This window comes from Xyrauchen texanus, chromosome 6 (assembly GCF_025860055.1).
Source record: "Xyrauchen texanus isolate HMW12.3.18 chromosome 6, RBS_HiC_50CHRs, whole genome shotgun sequence".
Lineage (NCBI taxonomy): Eukaryota > Metazoa > Chordata > Actinopteri > Cypriniformes > Catostomidae > Xyrauchen > Xyrauchen texanus.
This window is the reverse complement of record NC_068281.1, coordinates 5,082,525-5,103,185: the sequence shown is the minus strand read 5'-3', so window position 1 is coordinate 5,103,185 and position 20,661 is coordinate 5,082,525. Positions and strand designations below refer to the sequence as shown.

Sequence of the window (20,661 nt, the reverse complement as noted above, 5' to 3'; positions counted from 1 at the left end):
GTTTAGTTATCGATAACTATTTTGGGAAAACAGGCAGATAGTTGATCGGTCAATAGTTTTTAAAATCTATAATATGAATAAAATAGATTTCACTCAGTGCAAAAGTATGTTTAGTATCACTTTTAATGGCGATACTTCTCCCATACTGGTACCACCTTCAAAGCCTTTGCCATCTGAAATGAATGAAAATATTCATTAAAATATTACAGACCAAATGTTTGTTGTTCAGCAGTGACATAAAACAATGCCTTACAAAGACAAATTGTGGCTGTGTGCTTCATCGCTACTTCCAAGATTTGTTGTTTTATTTTATTGTCATATGAAGAAACTCAACAGATCTGCACAAATTCATGTGACTTTATTTTTATGATTATTCAAAACGGCGAATCAAGAGGAATGGTAAGTAGTTTCCATCATTGACTTTGTTACATTGTTCTAACCATCCCAGTAGGATCGGCTGCCAATCGCAGGGTTGGCGGTTCGATTCCCGGCCCACATGCCAAAGTGTCCTTGGGCAAGACACTGAACCCCAAGTTGCAATGGCAGGCTAGTGCCTTGCATGGCCGCTCTGCTGCCATTGGTGTATGAGTGTGAGTGTGGATGGGTGATTGGGACACAGTGTAAAGCACTTATGGTTAAAAAAAAGTGCTATATAAGTGCAGACCATTTACCGTTTACCATTTACCATTTATATATAAACAATGATGACTGATTATTTATCAAACCACTTTTGGTTGTCTTAAAGGTGCACTCAATAAAACAGTTTTCCTCCCAAAGAAATGAATAGTAATTTTGAAAAACATATGTAAATCATGAGCACTCACATGATATGAAGACTCCAGTAATATCAGTAACCTTCTGAAGCTGTTTAATTCTACAAATAGAGGGTCCCCTCATGGGAGCTGCCATGTTAGAATCATGTGACCAGCTGATAGTACTCACATAATCTCAGTAATCACCCTGTTACTGGACACTTTCACTCATGGATTCAAATAATCATGGCAGACAGTGAATAAAGAATATTGACAATGGCCTTGGTTACTGAAAACTATTGCATTAGAATAATGCTACATCCACACCACTAGATGTCAGTGTAAGTCCAAGAAGATTGAGGGTGCTGTTATACTGTAGAACCAAGAAGTTCATACAAACAAAAAATACTATCAGAATCTATTTATGTTTATTTTGTTCCGATACTTAAAAAACGCATAGATAAAAAGCGCAACTCTCGGCCCCGATTAACAGGTAAATCTGATATATGGGTCGACCTCAAGTATTAATGCCTGTGACTCTGGAGTCATAAATTATGTTAAATTGGATAGATGGTGAAACTGACGTGCTTCTCTTTATCTGAGAGGATGAATACATTTCTCGACAGCTTACAAGAACAGTTAGAAATTTCAGTAGTGGCCCAAAATATTGGCACCCTTGGTAAATATGCACAAAGAAGGCTGTGAAAAAAAAATCTGGATTGTTTAGCCTTTTGATCTTTCATTCCAAAAATGCACAAAATTCTCTAACCTTTAGTTGAAATAAAACAATTAATCTCATTATTAAAGAAATATTTTTCTCGAAAACACATAATTATTTGCACCCTTTTATTCAATACCTCCCTTTGCCAAGATAACAGTTCTGAGTCTTCTGTTATAATGCCCAATGAGGTTGGAGAACACCTGGCAAGGTATCCAAGATCATTCCTCCAAACAGAATCTCTACAGATCCTTCAAATTCAGAGGTCCATGTTGGTGGAATCTCCTCTTCAGTTCACTCCACACTTTTTCTATGGGGTTCAGGTCAGGGGACTGGGATGGCCATGGCAGAATCATTGAACCATTTTTGTGGTGATTTTGATGTTTGTTTTGGATCATTGTCCTACTGGAAGATCCAACCAGGGCCCATTGTAAGTTTTCTGGAAGAGGCAGTCAGGTTTTGTTATTTGTTATCTGTTGGTATTTGATAGAGTCCATGATGCCATGTATCCGAACAAGATGTCCAGGAGAAAAAACAGCCCCACAACATTCAAGATGCAGTACCACATTTAACCGTGGGCATTGGGTATTTCATCATCGTGTACGCCAAACCCATCTCTGGTGTTTGCTGCCAAAAAGCTCTTTTGTAGTTTCATCTGACCACAGAACCCGGTCGCATTTGAAGTTCCAGCAGTGTCTGGCAAACTGAAGACGCTTGAGTTTGTTGTTGGATGAGAGCAGAGGCTTTTTTTCTTGAAACCCTCCCAAACAACTTGTGGTGATTTAGGTGATGCCTGATTTTCTGACCCCAAGACACCAACTAATTCCTTCAATTCACCAGCTGTGATCCTTTGGCCACTTGAACCATCCTCCTCACTGCGCGTGGAGACAATATAGACACACGTCCTTTTCCAGGCCGATTCTTAAGATCTCCAGTTGATTGGAACTTAATTATTGCCCTGATGGTGGAAATGAGCATTTTCAATGCTTTGGCTATTTTCTTTTAGACACTTCCCATTTTGTGAAATCAGAACTATAATCTTTAGTCTAACAAACTGTGATTGATGATTAAGGGAATTTGGCCTGTGTGTTACCTCATTTTTATACCTCTGTGAAACAGGAAGTCATGGCTGAACAGTTTCATGTTCCTAGTCAGCCAGGTGCACACATTCTTTTTTTAAATATTTTACTCATAAGAATTTCTAGGGGTGCCAGCAATTGTGGCCAATGTGTTTTGGAGAAGATATTACCCCTCTTTCAATGGGTTTACTTCAATTAAAGGTTAGATTTTTGTGATTTTTTAAATGAAAGATCAAAAGGATAAACAATGCAGATTTTTTCACAGACTTCTTTGCTTATATTTACCAAAGGTGCCAATATTTTTGGCCACAACTGTATGTTACTTGTGATGCAATACCTAGCCTGCTTTGGTAAGCCAGAAGACAGTAAGACCAATGGGTTCTACCATAATGTGATGATATCAATGGTGAGAAACCAATTTTTATGGTTTGGGCCACTGCCCCTCTAAAATGATCACACAGGAGGTTGGCATGTTGTTTCCGAGAGTTCCAGTTCCCTAGGATAGGACACATTAAGCAGACTCACTGACAAACGGCATCTCCTTTCAGACATTTTTGCATTGCCTCAATTGGGTTGACCTTCTCTTGTGGATCGACCAGAAGTGCGTTGCGTCAGCAGCTTGGCAGACCTGGGTTCAGAACCCACATTGAAACCACAAGTCATTGTTGTTTGTATAATCTGTGACAAGCACAATTCGGAGGTAGCATTTTTCCTCTGACATTACATTTTTACTCGGCTGATGGTTTTGGTTTGGGGTTTGGGTTGAGGGGTGCAGTTGAGAAAATATGAATTAATCTTCACTTTATCCTGTGCTGCTAAAAACAACTGGCTTCACAACTCGTTTTTGGCGCCCCTCTGTGGACATTTCACCGCTCAGACTGATTTTAGCTAAATGAAAGTCAACCTACCGTTTCCGATTTCACTGTGAGAGCATTCTGACCTGTTTAAAATGTCTGTGCATGGCCCTGATCTTGTGTCCCTCCTTTAATGTAAACGTTTTTTGTTTGCCTGTTTTATTGTCTATAGTAAAAAAAAAGTGGATAAATAAAGGCATAAAATATTGTTTCTGAATATGTGAAAGAACTGTTTGAATGTACTGAAAAATGTGGTCAAAACTAATTTTGGAGAAAACTTGGCCCACTCATTTTAATTGAGGCCCAAACAAAAGCAGGGCTGGACTGGTAATCTGGCATACCGTGCATTTTTCCAGTGGGCCGACACACTTTTGGGCCGATCAGGGGTGGACTGGCCATCGGGAGAACCGGTGTGTCGGCTGCGAAATGGTCCGCGACTAGCTAAAATGAGCCACCGTGTCATGCAGAATGGACCACAAAACGGCGCCGAGATATGCAGAAAACGACAGCGACAACTTTTGGGCGAGTTGCTATGTAAAATCCCTGGCCGATTTCTCTTCCCAGTCCAGCCCTGCCCAAAAGTAATTTCCTGGTTACACCCTTGGTTTAATGGCTTTTTGATGAAGATGAACAGTTTATATATATTACTACACAAAAACTAAAAGGATAGCATATACAAATGTACAATCATTGTATTGGATAGCAGATATGAATCGTATAACATACAGTATAAACATATAAAATGTGACAGCTTGCCCTATTTGCCCACATTTAGGAAAAATACCCTTGTTCTGAGAACTTGAAACTTTCTGTTAAAATCTACCTTTATTATATAGTAACACACACAAATATAATGGCACTGAAATTTTAGTTATTAATATTCGTAAAGCATGTGTAAGCCATTTTTGTATGACTAAATCATAGCCCTTGTGACAGCTAGCACAACAGTATATTCAAAAGGGTGGATATGTGTCAAAGTAGTCTTTTTATACTGAAGCTACCACCGATTTTCAGATATCAAGGACAGTTAAAGATAGCAAATGAAAAGAAAAACACACTAAGTTAAATAAAGACAGAAGGAAAGCAGGTAAGAACAGGAGGGTCTAATGAGTCTCTATTGAGCAGAAAACAACATCTGTTTGGCTCCTGGCGATAATCTGAGCACACACTTGCCAGACAGGAACAGTATGGTAAAGGACCATGTCTTTCAAGAAACTTGAACACAGATGCACTGAACGGGTTTTTCTGAGCTCAACTTTTCCAACAAACATTTTAAACCGTGAAAAGTTGAGCAGATTTCAAAGGTCTTTTAAAGAAATTACATTATTTATCACGCTGGATAGGTGACATTGAAGGTGTAAACCGAGTTTACTTCTATCTAGAACACTCAAAACATTGAGGAAAAATATAACTTTCATATTATATTTATGCATTTGGCAGATGCTTTTATCCAGAGCGACTTACAGTGCACTTATTACAGGGACAATCCCCCCGGAGCAACCTGGAGTTAAGTGCCTTGCTCAAGGACACAATGGTGGTGGCTGTGGGGATCGAACCAGCAACCTTCTGATTACCAGATTACCAGTTATGTGCTTAGACCACTACACCACCACCACTCCTCATCATATCTTTCAGTTATTTACTGTAGAGAAGCATGTAATGGCTATATACAGACACTGTTGAAATGTCAAAGCACCTATGTTGTGTGTTAGTGTACATTATATTAATGCTGTATATATTAGTATGCACATCTTGTCTTCTGAGACTTACAAACGTTATTGATTACAGTTGATGTTTGGCGTTATGTGCGCAGAGAATGTAAATTGAAACCATTTGTTTCAGTAAAACGGGAAGTATTATATTTTTGGGTGTTTTACATGTTTCTTAAGCAATACACAGTGACCACAGTGAACACTTAAAGGGATAGTTCACCTAAAAATATAGAATGCAAAATTGGTCATATTGGTCAGGTTCAGGTGAAACAATGCACTGACCATAATTAGACACACGGTATCTGATAATTTCATATTATATATTTTACAAAGCAGAAAGCTGTCAGTCACACTCTAGTATTCAGGTCTAGATGGTTTACTGGCAAATAATCTATTCTAGACTGCATTTATTCATATGAGCTATGTGCTGTAGGCCTATGCAGCTCAACATAGATAGTCTTGGTTACAAAAAGCTACTGAACACGTGCAGTGTTGTGTAGTGATAGCAGGGGCATGTTGTCACTTTATATAGGGTAAGCAGTTATGGTGGGACCTGCCATTAAACAGCCAATTTTATGCTTTCAGAAAAGTTTATACAGTTAAAGTAATTATGAAACAATTCATGAAACAGCAAAAATGTATAAGGTAATATACAAAAAAAAATGTTTATTTTTGTTTAGAGAAGCTTTATTGTTTTTGCCCAAGAAAGGAGGAAAATGCAAACACGTATATAGGAAACACTCCAATATTTCTTCCACACGTGCCAGACCAAAGCATAAAGCATTAAAGTACAAGTGAAGAGACAGAACCACACACTGTTATATTATTCCCATTTATTAATGGAAAGTTGCTATTTTTAATCAATAAAATATTATCAAAGTGTGCGGATCTATCTCTTCAATTGCTTTGGCCCAACAAATATTGTAATTAATATATTTTATAAAATTATAACATTTAAAACACATGACAATTTCTTCTGACAAGCAAAACACACATACAAAATAACACACATGCAAGAATGCACATTTGTACAATTGTGCTTTGGAATCAAAACCTTATAGTTACTATGATATATCCGTTGTGAAAATGTCCCCATGTGACAACTAGCCCCGGTCTCTAATACACAGAATAAAATATTTTGCCCTTGTCAGTGTTGTCACTGATACAGGAATGCTCACTAAAAGAGATATAATAATTTTTTAATTGTAGATAATTACATTTTTTATCATTTTGGAAAGGTAGACATGTCTGCTCAATGATAATTATTTTTGTCTAATATTATTTGAATAATTTATTCTAATATTTATAGTCTTCCAGATCATAAAGATTTGGAATGGTATGATGTATGATGCTGTTGGTTTTCGACCGTGATCAATTATGAATCAATTATGGGTAAAAAAAAAAAAAAATACATACATATATATATATATATATATATATATATATATATATATATATATACATAGAGAGAGAGAGAGAGAGAGAGAGAGAGAGAGTGATAGTGATAGTATATATATTGTGTTGTGAGCCCAACAATTAATGTAATGTAGGCCATACATTTTTCACGTCTTAGCCACTACTGCCACCTGCTGAACAGCAACATAAACTGCCACATATAAACAAAAAATACAAAAAGGTGTTTTATAAAAGCACAGTTGCATAAAACCCTTGTTTTTTATTGTTTTTTTGTGATAACTATTAGATATGTCATACTATTCAATCTAACATAAAATAGAAAGTATCAACGTGGTGAGAAGACAAGTTCCATATTTTCCAATACCTTTTTTTTTCCATTTATTTCTTCATTTTATTTTTAACCTCTTTGAAGAAGACACACCACACCGTTAGTTTTCCATCAGTTTTTTATTCTTTCTCTGTTCTTCTTTCAGAAGGCTTTGTGACATTGGCATTAATAAACACTTCCCAAAACCAAAAAAAGGCAACACAAACCAACACAGACATACACATATTACATTTAATATGAACAATATATACAAATAAACACTGAAAAGTTTAGACACATATGACTGAACTACTTACAGTATGTTTCTCATGTTCATAAAAACCTTTGGATCTAAAGGCTTCTGTTTACATGCTTGAAATTAGTTTTGAAGACATGAACCAATTTCTTTATTTATTTACTTATTAGGAGGAAAGCCCCAAAGGGTCACAAAGGGCCCCTAGTGCTTTTGTAGCTTTTCTTCTTTGTATTATTCCACCATAGGAGTAGCTTAATGATCCATATGTAGGAATACGTTTTTAAAATTGGCACACTGATAGGGGTGGGCATGAAATGCCCCATAGCAAATTTGGAACCCCTAGGACAAACTACACAGCGCCACCACCAGTTCAAAAATGTTACTTTTCTTTTGAGCATATCTTGTGAACTATCTGGTCTGGAAACACAATCCCTTTAGCATCTGATTAATCTCCTCCTGATGATTCCAATGGAATTTTACATTAAAATTCTGCCCATTACAGTGGCCGCCATCTTGGATTATGATGTTTACAGTTTAAGCTTTTTAGCACGGATCTGACTTTACCCCATTTTGATTTTCACAACTGTTGAAAAGTTACGCTAACGCTAAATTAATGATGTTGACATGAAATAGGATGTAAACTCTGTTTCAGAACACTTTGTTATATCGAAACGGAACTAGGTATGCATCATTAGGACCATGAGACATGGTACATGCACAGTTTGGCATATTATTGTGTCATAACTTTTGAACTGTTTGTCCCAAAATTATCAAATCATTTGTGTTTTTAAATTCCTTGGGTCATACGGAATCCAACCAGACAACATTTTTCAATATTACGCATATTGCCTCTCCACCATTTTGAATTTTTATATAAAGTGATATATCTTTTAAACCAATTGTTTAATTTAAATTAAAATGTGCATGCTTCATACACATCGTGTCCTGAGGGTAGGCCTACTTGATCAGTTTGGAGATATCATCATCATTAGTTCAACAGAAAATGTTCTGTTTGGCATGGTTATCAAGCTACAGGTTATAATAGCTTAGCATGCTAATCGGTTAGCATGCTAACATTAGGGAATTCTATCTTTTAATGCTATTTGATCGCAGTTCTATCTGTAGTCAACATTAGCTTAGAATGCAAATCGGTTAGCATGGTAATTGGTTAGCATGCTAACCAACACTTTTGTGTGCTCACTATAGCCTAGTGGTTAAAGCATTAGAATACAGTTCAAGAGGTTGTGAGTTTGAATCCATTTAAAAATTTAACCTCTGAGTTTTCATGTTATGCTTACTATAATGTAGGCCCTACTTCACTGTATAAATCCTACTACTTACATTGTTTTTTTCTGAAGTTTTGTACTCGCAATTCGGAACATGTCTCTTGTGTCAAGTTGTCTTGTCAGTTGTGTGGTTCAGTGATTAAGGTTGCGAGTTCAAGCACCACATGGGCTAGAGCTTTATCAGCTTTATAGAAAATTGTACAGTATTGTCTTAAAGCCAGCATTGACCAACTTTACATGAAGTCTTGCCTTTATGCGTTGTGGTGGCATCTTCTTTCGCACCCCCTCAGCAGGTGGCGCCCTCGGCGACCACTTAGTTTGCCTATGACGCAAACACTGGACACACAACAGCCACATATCGATAAACCATTATGACTGTGAGAGTCATTGTGTAGCTGTATAGACACAGGAAGAGACCCCAGGTGAATAGTCTGCAGGGCCACATCCCCAAAGATCCAGCCCTGGATCTGGTTGACGATCCAGGGGACCGTTAAGGTGATGATCAGGTCAGATGTTGTCAGTCTGCAGAGCTGCTCAAACCCACCTGCTTCAAGAGCATCCAGATCACAAAAGTGCTTCCTGGTAGACTGATGCAGATGATGATGCTGTAGCAGAAAAACAGAAAAATCCTCTAATGTTATCTAATAATCCTCATAATACTCATATGTGTAGTTTATGTAATGTAAGTTCCCTGGCAAAATCTCTTGATACATCCTACCTGTGCAATGACAGTTAAACGGGTTCATTCATGTAAAATAATAGCACTGGTCCACTTTTAAAGAAATAGTTCATCCAATAAAGAAAATTATGTAATTATTTCTGCACACTTAAGTCAGATGTTTGTAGGAGTTAATCTTTACAACGCTTTTTCAATACAACAATATTTCAAAGTGACAACTGCTGTTACAGTAAATTCCAAAAAACTAACAAACAAACACACACACACACACACACACACACACACAAAAGTAGTCTATTCAACAGATGTACTATATTCAGTCTTCTATATTCATATGGCAGTTTTTTCCAAATTCATTCATATAGATTGATTTCATGGTGTTAGGGTGTTTTTTTGGGATGTTGTTGTTTTTGGAGCTTGATAGATTTAGTCACTAATTGTTTGGAAAAAAGTAACGTGGATTCTAAAGACTCCTTTCAAATGTAGCATTTGTGTTCCGCAGAAAAAATAACAGCGTACGGGTTTGGAACGACATAAATGTGAGTATGTAATGACAGAATATTCATTTAGGGGTGAACTATTCCTTCAAAGCCACCAGGAATGCATAACAAATTAATATAAGCAAGCAAGAAAGGAAGAAAGAAAGAATGAAAGAAAGAATGAAAGAAAAAAATACTTTATTAAATATGAAATACCTTGGTTGTGGTGGTTTGTTCCTTAGAATATCCATCCAGTCTCATAAAAACTCTTTCTGCATGACTGTCCAGCCCACTCGCATCCCACTTTGTCAAATCGCAATAAAATTGACGGCAAATGTATAAACACAACTCATCAACAAATATCTTCAATGCAAAATCTCATATAAAAGTAAATCTTTAAACACAATAAGGATGAGAACACAAATGAACTCAAACATTTCCAATAAAATGTTCCAAAACAAATTATCTTCAAGAGCTATCCACATAAATTATACAATTCAAAAATCTTACTACTGTATATGCCAACAATTGTCTCATTTGTATCTATTTCTCCAATTAATTTTCCTCCTATGGATCCTGTGGAAATGTAGGAAATAACATCAAAGCTGATCCTTAATGAGTGAATAAAACATAACCGAGAACCACTTTGAAAGGTGAAGTTTGTGCATTGTCTGCTGAATGCTAGTAAACTTGAATTTCTTCAGAGCGTTTTGTCTGTATGCTCTCATCTGCAAGCAGTTTATAACTGTGGATCAAATAAAAGAGCCACAGTGGCTTGAGCTTCCATTTTGTGCCAATTTCGCCATAAGTGACAATTGTGTTCAGTGCTTTATTCACAAATTTTTGCATGAATTGAATTTGCACTTTGGAGGAAAATGGCTACAGAAACGCTGATTCTGTGGCACTTTCCAAACAACTTCTGTGTTTGATTGAGCAGCCCATCCCAGTAACCAATGGCATGAGTTTGAGGTGGGACTATCTGTTTTTGACCAATGGAAGATGGGGAGAGTATTCAGGAAACCTGTTCGAAACCAGTCATTATTTTTGCAATTCTATATGTTGACGCTAGTGGCACAGAAAGTAACCCACTTAAAAGTCTCATGAGTTAGGAACGTGCATCCTTTGAGCAATAAGATTTCCTTTAGCAATAAATACATCAATTCAAATGCAAGTTTAAAGTCACAGACATTTCATCAAGCTTTTACTTTTCGTTCACCTCTACGGCATTTGTTTGTCTCACACCACAATTTTCTGAAACCACTTCAGTCATGTACGGATGAATCCGGAAGTCACTCTGATCCGTGACTTCTCTGTACTGTCCCGACTGAATGGGTTCATGAGAGCAAAATAGCAACCTGGACACTAGCATTCGGAACTTTCCTCTAAATAAATACAGCGCTGGATTCACGCAGCAGTGCGAAAATGCCAGAATCCTGCAGACGACAAACGCACCATGCAGCTGATAATGTTCACAAGCATCAAACGTGTAGACAGACATCAACACTATGACTACATGATACGGTCCCCAGCATACAAAGAAAGCAGTGACAATACATAACACCAATATCACAGTCCTGTATTTTTTCCTGGTGGACGTTGACATGAGCGTCAATAGAATTTTGGTGTAACAGAAAACTATAACCGCAAACGGTATGAGGAAAAGCAAAATGAGCTGAATGTAATGTCCCATATTATCATCTTCGGTATGAGTGCTTTTACATAAGTAGGTGTCGATATGATCTAGCTCCGCCTTTGAGGCCATCGAATCTCTCAGACAAGCCACCAAACTGATGATCCAAGCACCAGCACAGGCGACTTGCGAACAAATAAGTCTTCGACGCCGTGTTAGCCAGTTGCTTCTTACCACCACGACAATGAAACGATCAAGCGTCATAAACGTCAGAAGAATGAGACTTCCGTAGATGCCAACAAAGTAGGCCCCAGTTATGATTTTGCAGGCGATGGTGCCAAAGACCCAATTGTGGAGCAACTCCACGCACCAAAAAGGCAATGTCAGAGTGAAGAGCAGATCAAACAGAGACAAGCAGAACATGAACAAGTTGGTGGCCCTTTTTAGGTCTTCATAGCATGTGAGGGCACATATAAGGAGGCCGTTACCAAGTGTGCTGAGACAGACGATGATGGCATAACTCACGGCTGTGGTTTTTTGATAGTCATCAACTTCACACATTGGAATTAAGTTATAGTCATACTCATATGAGTTATTGTAATCAAAGCTGCTGTTGAACATCATCTCTGCCTTTGCGTCTCTAAAAAAGAAACCAACATGGTTGGGACAGAGATGAGTTTGCATTTTTTACTCTTTGCAAGTGCTGATATTTAAAAAATAAGCTACAGTATATTATGTTGTAAACCAATGTCTAATTCAATAAAAAAAATAATGCTTATTCAGAAGTTATGCCAGTTTATTTCATCTATAGTTTATGAAGAGTGTAAGAACATGAAACTCAAGCCTACCTCAATGTCTGTTGTGACCGAAATGTGAATCTGCTGAGGTGTGAATTGCATTTGACAACTGATATTACACATCTGTCAATGCCATTTCCTTCTGCTAATGTGAGCAGTTTCACAATGAATAAACCAAAGAGATAGTCCAAGGAAATGCACTTTAGTTCACATAAATGATTCACTTAAGCCCAAGTAGCCTAAAACAGCTGTTTCTCACTAAATTCCAATTCAGTTTAATAAAATATGGTGTTTTCTAGTTTTATTAGAGTATAGCAATTTAGGTTCAATTTAACATTGTCAACCTATTTATTTATCCATTTCTAAAAAGTAACTATGGTTTCATGATAGTAATATTGTAGTAGGCATGACTGTTTTGTGTTTAGTAAGGGTTTACAACAGATGCATTGTTAAACTGGTTATTGTATCAAAGCCATTGTTTATTTTTGCAAGGACTGATTTCAAAACTAATTAATATCATCTGATTTTCATATATCTAAAAAATATGTTCTTCTTTAAATAGTTTTATTGTAGTTATTGTAGATAAGTAGCTTGTAGTGTAACTACATTTTTAAAAGAGCAGATTGAATGTAGTTTAACCAAAGTTATAAGTTGCTATAAGTTCAAAAGAACATGTAAATGGTCTGCACTTATATAGTGAATTTTTAACTTTAACGGTATTCAAAGCACTTTACACTGTGTTTCATTCACCCATTCACACACCAATGGTGGCAGAGCTGCCATGTAAGGCACTAGCTCTCCATTGGGATCAACTTGGTGTTCAGTGTCTTGCCCAAGGACACTTCGGCATGTGGAGTCGTGTGGGCCGGGAATCGAACCACCAAACCTGCGATTGGTGGCCGACCCGCTCAACCACCTGAGCCACAGCTGCCCAAAATATCACTTGTGTAGAAATGAAAACTACAACATTTGGAACAAATGGCATTCAGTTAGAGAACAGTTACAAAATTATTTGATAAGACATTCGTAGTTAATATTGAAATATGTGACTTGTTAATACTTTGCATTCTGCATACTCAAATATAAGCACAGTTTGAGACATTCTTGAGATCTCTTCCTAAACTTTAAAGGAAACACATATGAGATTACTGGGATCTTTTTCTCAGGAGAAAACAATTTAAGCAAAAGTCATCATTTGCTACATTAAATCATATTCACACAAGATATTAAATAAATAGTATTCATCATATTTACGTTATGATTAACCTATATTATTAATATGCACTCTGTTCACGCACGGTTCTACTGTAAACACAAATTAACATTGCTGAATGAGTGGAGTGTTTCCATATTAGATCATGCAAATTTAGTCCCATGAGAATCAAAAAGCCACACTCATTTGTAGTCTTCTTTTAATTTGTTCTTGATCATGCAAACTTGTAAAATAAATAACTAAAGAATGCTAAATCTGCAAACCACGCACGACTGCAAATGTGTCAAATCTGTGGTGAACTGCAGCACGATATAGAACACAGAAGCTGGCAGTGAGAAGAGTTTGGAAAGTCTTTTTATTGTTTGTGGCTGACAAATGTGACAAAAACAAGCCTTGACATATTTTGCAGTGACATAGATCATGCACATATTTTCAAAAAGCATTGTTCACCTTATTACAAGTTATTACTTTGTTATTACATTGTTCAAATATTACAAATGTATATGATGAATATTGCAAATACAGTATGGAGAGATAAAGTTATTACATATATCAAAGTTCACAATTGAAAATCATTGCAGAAATGTATAAAACAAAGCAAATGTACCATATAATGCAAATGCAAATTACATAGCATGTTGTCTATACAATAATGCAATTAAAAGCCATTCCTATATGTTCCTTTAAAAAAGCATGCTTGAAATTGATTTTAAATACTTTTTAAAACATGCAATTTCAATATAATCAGCTGGAGCATTTCTAAAGTTCTTTACATTATTTGTGTTGCAGAGATGTATTTTTACACATTATTTTAAAGCTATCGTTGATTGTTTCAAGCATGGGGATCTAATACATGGATATTTCTTCACCATTCGAGTAAATAAGCCTGCTGTGTCGATTCTGAGGCTCTCTACCTTTCTTACAGACAGTCCATAACATTTTCTTCAAGTGGTTTCTAAATTTGATCCCTACAAAGACGTAAAACACGGGATTCAGGCAGCAATGGGAGAATGCCACCATCCGGGAGATGTACATCAAGTAGTCTACAGTAATACTGACATTGCATTCATTGAAAGGAGAAATTCCCCATGAGATCAGAGAGTCCAGAAATATGGCCACATTGTACGGTCCCCACCCAAGGAAAAAAACCACCACGATGCAGAGAATTAACCGTACTGTCTTGTTGCGAGTGTGAGATGTTGGACCGAAGCAGTCGTCCTAGGATCTGAGAGTAGCAAAAAGCAATGATCGTGAATGCGACAAGGAAAAAGGAATTTTGCAAGTATGTACCCATGAGCTTCCAATTAACTTGACGGTCGAAATCACAATATCGTATTTTTTCGTCATTTTCAATGACTGTGTTGAACTTGGCTTGTGGCACGGCAGCGCAAAGACTGATGCTCCAGATGACGGCAGATATTACGTAACAGTGTACACTTTTCTTTGATATGACCACTGACATGGGGTAAACCACGGCCACGTAGCGGTGCACAGTTAAAACTGTTAGGAAGATGATGCTGCTGTAATATCCCGTGTAGAACACAAAGTTAACCGTTTTGCAAGCGGGATCTCCAAAGGTCCAGCCGTACATGTAGTAGTAGGCCCAAAAGGGCAGGCCAAAGGTGAAGATCAGATCGGAGAGAGCCAGGTTTAACAAGAATGTGTTGGTCAGGGATTTGAGATTTTCGTATTTCATAAGGACCCATATGACCAATGTGTTCCCCACACAGCTGAACACAATGACTATGGTGAAAACGATTGGAGTGACAGCAGCTCCAAACTGGACCACATTTGTCTTGTTACAGCTGTCATCTTTATAGTCAGTCTCATCGTAACTGTAAGATGAAGTATTTGTGTAATCTTCACTAGTAGACGTTCCCAGTTCACTTTCATTCATCTTGATGAAATTTTTTTTTTAAAAGTTCCTTTAATGTGTAAATGATGTGAAATGGACCCTTTAGAAAGGGTGCAAATCGTGCACCTGAGGGACAAAAAAAAACATTTTATATTTGTATTTCTTATGTTATTGAAATCGTTCTGTACGTGTAGACTATTTGCAACAAATGTACTGTGAAAATAATGTGTAACGACCTTATGAGTTTCAACGATCAGTAAATCAATGCTTGCATAACATTAAAGAAAACACCTTCTTTCATTCATTGATAATTATGCCAAATAATCTCTACATAAGGAGAGATAATTTTGTTAATGCAAAAACAGAATAGCATCTAAAAACTCTTCAATACACTTACCTTTTTTCGAAAGTGCTCTGAAGAAAACGATTGCAGGTTGATGAAGAGGGTTGACGAACTACTGAAACCCTCCTCATGTGTGATTGTTCCTATGAGAGTGCAAACCACCCAATAAATGATGCTCAGATCCCCCATTTTCAAACACAAAACCCATTACAGGTCCATTTTCGGTTTTCTGTTCCTTCATAACATACATTTGTCAAAAAAAGCACTTGAAACAAGAAAGACACCACAGTTACGTTCATATGTCAACTTTTGTTTTATAATACAGTATATGCGTCATATAATACTAATACATTTATGCCATCATATATTGTATGCCTGTAAAGTATCTCAACCAATATAATACACTGGGTTGATGTAGTGTATTTCAAAAAAGACTTGTGGAATTTGTGGTTATGCATCAACTTACAATCACAACCCATAAACTCTCAGACTTTGTCTCAAATTATGTTCCTTTAACCATGATGTATTGTAAACAATTGTTAATTAAAACGTGGATATTTGTTGAAATATCTGATTCATTTCACTTTCTAATAAATGACTTGAGCACTGAACTGTAAAACTGTCAGTACCCTACATAGGCATATTTAATTAGCTTGAGATGATGCAATGCCATTTATACGGAAGCAATAATAAAAAAAAAAATAAAGCCATCTCGAGATTAAAGCCATTATGATGCGAGATTAAACTCGTTAAATTTCGAGAAAAAAGTCGAAATACAATCTTGAGAATAAACTCATTAAATATCGAGAATAAAGTCGTTGTGTTTCGAGAAAAAACTCGTTAAATTTAATCTCGCATTATAATGACTTTAATCTCGATATTTAATGAGTTTATTCTCAAGATTGTATTTCGACTTTTTTCTCGAAATTTAACGAGTTTAATCTCGATATTTAATGAGTTTATTCTCAAGATTGTATTTCGACTTTTTTCTCGAAATTTAACGAGTTTAATCTCTCATTATAATGACTTTATTCTCGAGATGGTTTTATTTTTTTATTATTGCTTGGCCCTAATCCTCTTCCGTACATTTAACACAAATATACTTCCTCTGACAGGATTTTAAAAATCACCCTTATAAAATAGAAAAAGGCCTGTTTCATATACTATCAGGCTTATCAAATATTCAATTGAGCATTTTCGATATAAACATAAAGCAACTGTGTGTTGAAGCCCCTCTAAATATTGTTGGTTACACATAAACAAGGTTATTTGCAATGTTATATAGGCTACTGTTCATGTACTGTACGCTAACAGCCGTAATCTGTGATGAAGCGCTCATTCCTGTTCACTTTTGTATGTTTACTGCGCTATTACCGCGCAACCAAACCAAGCGTTCAACATCTGCCACTTCTGATTGGACCAGAAGGCTGTCACTCAATATTAGTTACCACCCCATTGAAATGGCAGCATGGGTGTATCTACTGTAATAGCCGATGAGCAAGATCATCTTTCTTAATGAAGTATGTATATATTTACATATGTTAATCATGAATTACACCTCTTTATGCTCTATCAATTAATTTGTTCTGTTGAAAAATTAGTTTGGCTAAAAAATTATGTTGTTTTTTTGGTCCTGTGAAGTTTTGAAGTTCAGCATGTGCGAATGTTCCCTCTCTCTAAGGCTAATTTAAATATGTATATATTAAGTATAAAGTTTACAAGGTACAAACAATTTAATCGCAAATGAATTAATCATTATTTAAAAAATATTTTTTTTGCAGCGAATTTTCCTGTGTTTAAAAAAAAGTACAACTCCCTTTTGCACCTGCAGTTACTTTTATCAATAAATCTAATCGAAACATAAGATTGAAACATTATTCTATTTTATGTATTTTTTTGGTTTTATGACATAAATAAGATTTTTTTTTTTGTTTGTTTGTTTATCACATCATATACCAAGGAACAGTTCTGAGTTTTTATTGATCGATTTATTATAAAGAGACCTGCATGGTATAACTCTCTCTCTCTCTCTCTCTCTCTCTCTCTCTCTCTCTCTCTCTCTCTCTCTCTCCCTCTCTCCCTCTCTCTCTCTCTCGCTCACACACACACACACACACACATGTTGGTGCAGCTATCCTTATGAGGACTCTCCATAGACATAATGATTTTTATTCTGTACAAACTATAGATTCTATCCCCTAAACCTAACCCTCACAAAAAACTTTCTGCATTTTTACATTTTCAATAAAACATTGTTTAGTATGATTTTTAAGCGATTTGAATTATGGGGACAATAGAAATGTCCTCATAAACCACATTTATAGCATAATACCCTTGTAATTACTAATTTGTAACCTAAAAAAATGTTCTCATAAACCACATAAACAAGCCCACACACACACACACACACACACACACACACACACAAAGACAAAGACCCCCCATTTAGCCTTAACAGACTGTAGGGGCAAGTGCTGTTAGCGAGCACACACACACACACACACACAGGCACGCACGCGCACGCGCACACACACTCATACACGTGATATGACATGAAGATTACATTACAATGCTTCCACATTAAAAACATCACATGTGTGTGTGTGTGTGTGTGTGTATACATGTTTACACATGTAGGTGACAAGGTTACACATGATCTCAGGTTTTACTATCCTTGTGGGCCCAGCCAGAGGTACCCATGAGGGAAGTGGCTTATAAAATATACTAAACAATGTTTTTTTTTAAATGCAAAAAGGGTGTCTGTGAGCATTAGGTTTAGGGGATATAAATTATCATTAGATCTATATAAAATCCATCAAATGCATGGAATCTATGGAGAGTCCCCACAATGATGTAAAAACAAGTTTGTGTGTGCGTGCCTGTGTCTGTATGAGTGATTTGATTTCTCAAGATTGATCAGTTCTGTTGGAGTTATGACCATGAGTGTATGATGCTTAGTCATATAGCTCCTACATATTTGACTGATTTATTTTTGTGCCACACATTTTGATAATTACTTTTAACACTTTGCTGGGACTCATGTCCAATGTTTCTTTGTACAGATTCTGTTTCTGAGTTGAGCAAAGAACATCGTGAAACAGGAGAACCATCACAGATGACAGCTCCAGCCTTCACAAGTTCTGCTACAACCTGGAGTACCTACTGCAAGTACGACACAATCTTTAAGATGCTTTAACCTTTAAAGGGATAGTTCACCCAAACATTATGTCATCCTTATGTCACACTCATGTCGTTCCATCCAAACCGGTTTCGGTTTCTTTCTTATGCTATTCTTTTATGATTAACTATTCCTTCAGTGTTGTTTTATGATACCAGTGATAATGAAGCACTCTAAGTTCTGGTTCAATGATTGAACAATACATTTCCCCTACAATAATACTACAATTATGGAAAATTGGCATTGTTATAACTTCCCTAAGTGTCGAATGTGTAGGCTCCCAATTGATATGGAAAATCTTCAAATGTCACGGAATTCTAAAATTTGTGATTTCCAGGCCTGGAAAATTATTAAAACGTAAAAAGTAATGGACATTTCTGTACTGACTATACATTATTCTTAGCTCTAAAATATTTAATTGGTTAAAAAAAAAAAAAAAAGTATTTTTAAGTTCTATCTCTTTAAAATTATTTTTAAAAAGAACTTTATCAAGTCAATGACACAGAACAACCAGAAGAGTAATTTAAATGAATTGGTCAAAATGTATGGGGAACCGAGAATGTCTTGTGAAATCAAATAAAATTACGTTATTGTCACATCATCACGTGATGATGCCGCCTATGTTGTTTCAACTAGTTGTTTGTTGGTCTTCGACATCAATGGTGACCAATTCTATTGTGACCTGGATGATTGAGAATCTACTAGGGCTGGGCGATAAAATGATATCGATATATATCACGATAAAGAAAATCCACGATAGGCTTTTGAGGAATTTATGATATTTACTGCGTGTCGCTAAAACACAAGCAGTTTGGCATTCTCAGGCTGTGTTTCCACTGGGGTGGACGAAATCCGCTCAACGGTGCTGACAGCGCTAGGAGAGCTTGCTCTGCATCGCTGCCAATCCTACGATCCACCTCGCGAGCATGACGCTCGGCTTTCATATGAATGAATTGAAAACACTCTCAGCTTCGCTCACAACGCACCAGTGGTAACGCAGGGTCAGACTGGATGAACTTGCTAATGCTAGCTGCCTTGCTAACAATGATGTTACGTTGGACACCGCATTGATTCCATCCGCACCGCAAGACTTCATGACAACGGTTGCTGCCTGCTCATCATCTCTAGTGAAGAGCGCGACAGAAAAACAGTGATGTGGACAACGGCTCTGATCTTTCTGTGCTGTAATCTTGAATATTGTTCTCTAGCACCAAACGTGGATTTCTGCCCTGTCCCACTCCGCACGCGTTGCCTCTTTACCCTGCATGTGTGTAGACGTGAAGCGCCGCATGAGTTAATGTGGTTTCAAAGCACTTTTTAGACCATAACGTTTTTCCCTTCTAATTGTATCTATTAAACAGCATGTTACGAGCCTTTAATAATAAACAAATCGAATACACAAATCGATTTCTGTTCTAATTTTGTGAAAATTAATTAGATGTCTGGAATGGAGGAAAGATTAAAATTACTAGTTGGTAGACTAGTCTCTCACTTTAATGAAAATATACAAAAGTTTTTTTACATTTTTTAAAAATTGTTTTCTAAATTTTCTCTCGGGACACCCCTTAACCCACATTCAGCATCACTCCACAGTCACAAGGGCTTCAATGCCCCATACTTGGGTATCTGAATCTAAAGAAATATAACAAATATTTCATTTTAATGTAAAAATATTCCAACAAATACTGGACTGCTGTCACTATGCTTCAGAACAAACAGACGATCTTTTAACATTCATTTTCAATTGATAAACGGTAAAAGATAGTAAAATTGGTAAAAGATCCCGCCGACCCCACTGCTTTGGCCATCTCTGGACCCCCTGTGCAGTTTTGTAGAGACTATTTTGACTATTTAGAATACATTTTTTCTTCTTTTTTAAATTTTAAGAAACATACCACAGAGTCAATATAAATAGTATCTTCTCCAGTGGTATGCGTCATTTTGCATACAGTAATAATAAGAATTCTATGAGTGTAGAATCACAGTTATAGATATATATAATAATCACAGTGCTAATTCAAAATTATCCAATGTGATTGATTTGCTGGCTAAGTCAAAATAGATGATACATGTCTATTTTCAAAGTGGGTTGTTGATTGATTGAAGT

At 36.5% G+C, this 20,661-nt stretch overlaps 2 protein-coding genes across 5 annotated transcripts; both read right to left on the bottom strand.

Moving 5' to 3' along the window:
- Positions 1-6,612: 6,612 nt before the first annotated feature.
- Positions 6,613-12,045, bottom strand: LOC127645658 (chemokine XC receptor 1-like). 4 transcript variants are annotated; one of them, XR_007970796.1, is made up of 4 exons: positions 12,017-12,045; positions 9,755-11,808; positions 8,925-8,985; positions 6,613-8,775 (listed from the first exon to the last, which is right to left on the bottom strand). XR_007970796.1 is itself a non-coding variant. In XM_052129342.1 (2 exons), the coding sequence occupies exon 2, from the start codon at positions 11,790-11,792 to the stop codon at positions 10,740-10,742; it is 1,053 nt and encodes a 350-aa protein (XP_051985302.1). In that variant the 5' UTR covers positions 11,793-11,808; positions 12,017-12,045; the 3' UTR covers positions 6,613-10,739. The 4 variants fall into 4 exon arrangements, 1 of the variants encoding a protein (XP_051985302.1); XR_007970795.1 differs by having other exon boundaries at positions 8,925-11,808; XR_007970794.1 differs by having other exon boundaries at positions 6,613-8,985.
- A 1,481-nt stretch (positions 12,046-13,526) lies between these two features.
- On the bottom strand, positions 13,527-15,535 carry LOC127645660 (chemokine XC receptor 1-like). Its single transcript, XM_052129344.1, is given in 3 exon segments — positions 13,527-14,375; positions 14,377-15,159; positions 15,431-15,535. Coding segments are annotated over 2 exon segments (1,050 nt in total). The 5' UTR covers positions 15,076-15,159; positions 15,431-15,535; the 3' UTR covers positions 13,527-14,024.
- Positions 15,536-20,661: the final 5,126 nt, after the last annotated feature.

Excerpts from the sequence above, each read along its gene's own strand:
- LOC127645658 (XM_052129342.1), bottom strand. The coding sequence starts at position 11,792 with ATGATGTTCAACAGCAGCTTTGATTACAATAACTCATATGAGTATGAC.